The 6,000-nt window shown below is 38.1% G+C and overlaps 1 protein-coding gene across 1 annotated transcript in view; it reads left to right on the top strand.

Moving 5' to 3' along the window:
* LOC131531563 (serine-rich adhesin for platelets) overlaps positions 1 to 5,761 on the top strand; it is a 52,480-nt gene extending 46,719 nt beyond the window's left edge. Inside the window, exons 47-54 of the mRNA XM_058762399.1 lie at positions 1,011 to 1,271; positions 1,367 to 1,627; positions 1,763 to 2,023; positions 2,114 to 2,374; positions 2,898 to 3,185; positions 3,310 to 3,546; positions 3,976 to 4,041; positions 4,706 to 5,761. Coding sequence (XP_058618382.1) covers positions 1,011 to 1,271; positions 1,367 to 1,627; positions 1,763 to 2,023; positions 2,114 to 2,374; positions 2,898 to 3,185; positions 3,310 to 3,546; positions 3,976 to 4,041; positions 4,706 to 4,983 — 1,913 coding nt within the window. The 3' untranslated portion in view covers positions 4,984 to 5,761. The remainder of the gene's footprint in view (positions 1 to 1,010; positions 1,272 to 1,366; positions 1,628 to 1,762; positions 2,024 to 2,113; positions 2,375 to 2,897; positions 3,186 to 3,309; positions 3,547 to 3,975; positions 4,042 to 4,705) is intronic.
* Positions 5,762 to 6,000: the final 239 nt, after the last annotated feature.

Below are 6,000 nucleotides of genomic sequence, written 5' to 3' on the forward strand. Positions count from 1 at the left end.
TCTTCACTGAGGATGTCCCCAGGATCATTTATATTCATTTTCCACTGATTTGTGCAATCTGATTAGCATTAGCTGCTTCTACCGTGGTATGATTGTGTTTTCTCTTCCGCAATCACTGATCTGACTCAGAGGAAGCTCAGCCGCTGTTCACATGTCACTCATATACGCACCATAACCCGCCCTGTCTCTGATGAAGGACATGTTACACTTCCAGAAAAACATTTATAATGATGAAACATGAAGCTAACAAACAAACGATTATGGCAGTATCTGATTTGTATGTGATTTTCATGATATTCTGCCTATTTTTAGAACAATACAGTGTGTTTACATGAGAAATGCTAAGCAGGTGTAGGTATTAGCTTGATATAAAAGGCTACAAATAACATATTTCTGCAACATTATATGACCAAAACCCTCATTAGATCACATTTGGAAGTTATTACAAACACTCGATGGTGGTTTAAAGTGAGTTATGAGTAAAAGCATGGTATACATTTTATACATTTTCTTATGTAGCATGATGCTACAATGTGAATGAATGGTCATGCAATATGCACTTTTTGCTTGATGCCTCGCCAGAGCCAATCACTGATTTAGGCATATAAGGCATGCTGCATGCTTATCACTGACTTTGAGATTCACCCCGTATTGAAATATGGTAACGGACGATGAGACATTTTCCGATACTTGATGGTATCGAGGCATTTGGTCAGTGCCTAAAAAGTATCAAACTCGATACTAGCCCTAGTCAGAAATAGAGCAGGGTATTCATTTACCATTGTGCTGCATCCAATGTAGACAGTATCTTGGGATCTCTTTGATTTGTGTTGCATCGCATGTGTCCAGTGTAAGACAAGGGAAAGTTGACGTTTCTCCTTGTAACTTGCATATGTATTGTACTGTATGTGCTGTGTTGGCAGAGAAAATACTGTTAAATTTACTGGATGTATTTGTGGAAATGCCTATTGATGCTAGCAAGCTAACAGACTGTATTTGCATATTTTTAGCTCCTTGTGTTCCTCAAGGAGAGAAAGGAAACCTGGATTGCGTTACCAACTTAGCTTGGGTGACTTGGCAAGAAGCAAAGGGGGCGGAGTCTTACTCTGTACTGGCAGTGGAAAGGGGCGGAACCAACTCCAGCTGCTCTGCTGCAGATCTGCACTGCAATGTTCCCGATCTGCTCTGTGGAGCCACGTACACCTTCCACATTACTGCTGTGAACTCCTTCTGCAGAAGCGCACCCGGCAACGCCTTCCAGATTCAGACATGTGCAAACACACTCAAACATTCTTGTTTTCCATTTTAAAATGTGGACTAGCTTTCTGTCATCACAGTCACTGATCTCTGTCATTTCTGTCTGCAGCTCCATGTGCCCTCACCTCCATCACTGCACACACGGACTGTTACAGCAACCATATCACAGTTGGGTGGCAGCTGAATGAGGTATCTTCCAACTATGTGGCTACAGCTGAAGGTCATGACCAAAGTTTTTTGATATGCAACAGCACTGGCACGTCCTGTGACCTCTCCGGAGCGAAGTGTGGAATGCAGTACACCATTATAATTTCCGCATCCTCCGACAAATGCAGCAGCTTGCGCAGTCCCCCTCTTAAGATGCACACAGGTACTCAACTACTCAACAAGACACTAACTTGTCGCATCAAAGCACACTGCATATGTGTGAGATTTGAGAGCTACATGTACTCTGCATAATTCACACTCATTTAGAGTATAATCTTTCTTTTAAATTCTCTTACAGCACCTTGTGCTCCTCAGAATATAACAGTGAACCCAGTGTGTGACTCAAACGGCATGACGGCAGCATGGTCACCTTCTCTGGTTGCTGATTCATACTCACTCACAGCCAGCAGTAGAGATGGAGATGTCCGCACCTGCACAGGCACAACAAACAACTGCACCCTGCTTCACCTGCACTGCGGACAGATTTATGACGTTAGCATAACCGCTTCGGCTGGAAACTGCACCAGCATGGCCAGTCAGCAGGTCACCTTCTATACTGGTGAGACCATATGTTGGCTTGAAGACAAATTGAAAAGCATTATTTGGGCGTGAAATTCATGCCATACTATATGTCTTCTGTTCTACATAGTGCCCTGTGAGCCACAGAACATGATTGTGGAAGTGCAGTGTGACACTGGGATTGCCACACTCTCCTGGGTGGAGGGCCAAGGTTCGCTGCAGTACTCCACAATGGCTCAAACCACGGATGGGCACACACTTTACTGCGACACCACGAGCACGTCCTGTAGCATTCATGGATTGACTTGTGGGACGTTGTACAACTTCAGTGCACTGGCTTCAGATGGAACCTGTAACAGCTCCCTCACTGTGCCGATCCAGAAGGGAGCAGGTACACAACCAGATATGTCTGAGATTGTTACAGGATCTATTTATCTGAAGCTTATAGAATGTACAACACAAAACCATAATGCATGTGTTTTGTATGACATTTACATTACTACACAATGACAATTTACATACCAATAATGATATTTCTTTGTGTTCTTGTGACATTATTTTCAGGATATATTTTCAATCAAGCACATTTCTCTCCCAAATTACTGCATCCAGATGTTTTAAATTTGAGTTTTTTTTTCACGTTTCAAAGTAGCTAAATTAATGTAATCTGTGTATGCATTTTATATATCATTTTCTCACATTTAGCAGTTTTCAAAATTGGTGGATGAGTAATGAGAGTTGGTGGATAATATGAAAATAATGTATTTTGCTCTTAAGTGGCTGTTTTCTTGAAGCTTTTATTTTCATATTTTTTTACATTTTTGTAATATTTTGATTAATGCAAATTATTTTTAATTAATAGTTAACAGCAATAACTCTATTACTAATTAACCCTCTGCTGATCTCTTCTGTAGTGCCATGTCCTCCTGCCACCGTGAGGGTGAGGACCCATCTGATGGTTGATGCCACTCTAATCAGGGTCTACTGGAATTTTGTGGACTGTCCTGACGTCATGTACCTGGTACAGGTGACGGGCAATATCCAGGACAACCCAGAGTCCATTATGGACATGTCATCCTACTGGACAGACATCAACTACTTTGAGTTTCCTGTTCCCTGTAGCACCACTTACAGTGTGACTGTGTTTGCACAAAACTCAGCAGGGATCAGCAGACCATCTCAGGCTGTTACTGGTGTCACAGGTACCAGACAACAAGTCAAACTTTAAATGCTGGAGAAAAAGAAGGTCTCAGAAGAATAAGAAGTTGGTATAGAATATGCTAAAATATTCTCTGTCTTGATCTATTACTCTGTACTCTCCTTCAGTGCCCTGTCCACCGATGAATATCACCTTCACGGGTGACAGTTCCTCTGCCACAGTGGCCTGGAGGTCCTCAGCTCTTACTACAGGATACAGGGTTTACCAGCTGAGCTCTGACGGCAGGGTGCCTGTCTGTCTCACTTCAAACCTCAGCTGTGAGGTCTCTGGCCTGCAGGCCTCTAATGTTGCTGTGACAGCCTGGAACAGTGCAGGAGAGAGTCTTGCATCTAGAGTAGCTACTGGTAAGAAAAAAAAAAATGGGCCTGTGGGTTATAGCCCAGATGGAATATGATTTTATCTATTTATTTATTGGATGAAAATGCAATTTCCTCTTTTACTGTAGTGCATGAACACAGGTTGAACATATGTGTATATATATAATATAATATTATTATTATTATTATTACTTTTTATTTTTTTATGTATTCACTCAGTAATTACATTTCTTGCGAGAAATACTTAGCATAGTGTTACATAAAGTAGCTTGAAGTTGTACTGACTATTTATTTTACTTCATTTTTTAATGAACAGAGAAAAATTAGAACTTTTTTATCTTGGAAATAGAGATTAGCTGTTATTTATATATGAATAAGTATGTGAATATTTGGCAAGTACATTATGTAATTTTTGCATGAACAAAATGAATATATTTTAACGCATAGATTTTACAGGTCAAACCTCAAACCGTCGGAAGAGAAATCTGGAATATGCGAGGATATATGCATCACTGACCCCTGGTGAGATGAGCTACAGACTCATTCACAGCTTACTTGCACAATAATTAATAGCATATAAAAATACACAAGGCTTTAAACATTCTGTGAGAATGGGAATTGATTTTCATGAAGTTTAAGGTGGGAGAAAGAAAAAAGAAAGAAAGAAAGAAGGAAAGAAAAGACAAAGAGAACGAAAGAAAGAAAGAAAGAGAAAAAGTCTATTTTAGGACCATTCATAATATCTTTGCATTATTTTCATTACAAATAAGCACAGTTTCCCTTAAATTCACATAACTGTAATGAGTTTAAATATGAAGAGTTCCAATGCAAAAGCCATCTTGGTCAAAAATGAGGTAACGATACTGAGTGAATGCTCTCCACACATTGTATATGTTCATCAAGTACTTTCACTTCAGATGTGCAAAATCCCAGCCTCAACCCATTCAGAAGTACCATAGAAACCTATAAAGAGTAGCCAGAAATAAATGCTCATTTTAAAGAAAAACATCAGATGTACTTAGAGGCTTTCGCATCTGAACTCTTCATATATAATAATATATAGATATAAGAAATATATCTTTCTGCATTACAAAATGTAGCAGAAGTGTGATCCATTGTCATGAAAATAATCTTGGATAGAAGGCAGATTGAGGTTGTTGTTAATCAAATGCTGTTGCCTCTGCAGAGGAGCTGGCCGTCCCTGAGGTGAAGGTTGCTGTGACAGGACAGTCACTACAGGTGGAGTGGTCTCGGGTGACAGGGGCGGAGTCCTACACTCTGATTGTATACGAGGACAGCGAAGAACAGCCGAAGGAGGTTGTGTCTGTGTACAGGACTGAGATTGCTACAGTTGCTGAGTTAGAACCTGCAACACTTTACTGCATCATCGTGTCTGCCAAAAACGACAACATCCAAAGCGCCTATTCCCAGCCTGTGTGTATCACTACTGATGCCTCTGAGTAAACGGCCTTCCTGCAGGGTGGACTGTACAGGACTGTAGATACAAAACAAACCAAAGTGGTGTTGAGTTCTCTGAAATAGCATCTTCTCTTTCTTATATTCCATGATTACTACTAAAAAGACAACAAAATCAGCCTATTTGTCGTAGAAGAAAATCTAAACAAATATAATTAAGAATTTTTGACTGATTATGTCTCCTTAACTAATCCTTTTCCAATGAACCCAATTTAACAAATTACTGAATTTCTATGATATAATATCTAATATATAATAATTTCTGTTGATTGAAAAACATAGGCAAAGTCAATTCAAATGAAGAATAGATGTAAAGAGATTATACCTTGATTGACCATATAGAAACACTGTACTTTAACACATAGTTTTTAAAGAAAGTTGTGTATTTATCTTGAAAAGTCATTTTCTGTAACCAGGTCATAAAATGATTTAATCAAGAATGTTTGTGTAGTTAGATCAAATAAATGGTTAATTTATCAAGCACTATTTTTATACCTTTCTAAACATTTCTGATGTATATGTGGCGCTGTTAACAATCTGAAACAGTACTTTTATACATAAAGCCATATGAAAGATTTAAAGTCTGTGAATGAAAACTTCAAACATGAAATGAAAACTTCACAAGCAATGTACTAATAATTTGAATCTTCATCTTTTATCATCACCTAGTATAATGCAACATGTTTTCTTCTAAAAAATAATGTTGCACGACTTTTCTTCAACTATCTGAAATCAAGATTTTTTTGCCCAGCCATAAAGCCCTAGAAGTGCATGATATTGTGATATAATTGAAATTAACTTAAATAAAATTGTACATTTAAAAAAAAAATTATTTATTTGAATAATTTTAAATGATCATGATTGATGAAAAATATTAACAAAGTTTTAATTATCTGTAAAAAAAAAAAAAAATGTTGAAGATGTTAATTATCAACATTACCTAATATTACTATATCAGTGTCCATTTCAAGTAAATAAATTGAATTGAAGAGAATGGGGTCGTAA

Source organism: Onychostoma macrolepis, chromosome 23 (assembly GCF_012432095.1).
Source record: "Onychostoma macrolepis isolate SWU-2019 chromosome 23, ASM1243209v1, whole genome shotgun sequence".
Classification (NCBI taxonomy): domain Eukaryota; kingdom Metazoa; phylum Chordata; class Actinopteri; order Cypriniformes; family Cyprinidae; genus Onychostoma; species Onychostoma macrolepis.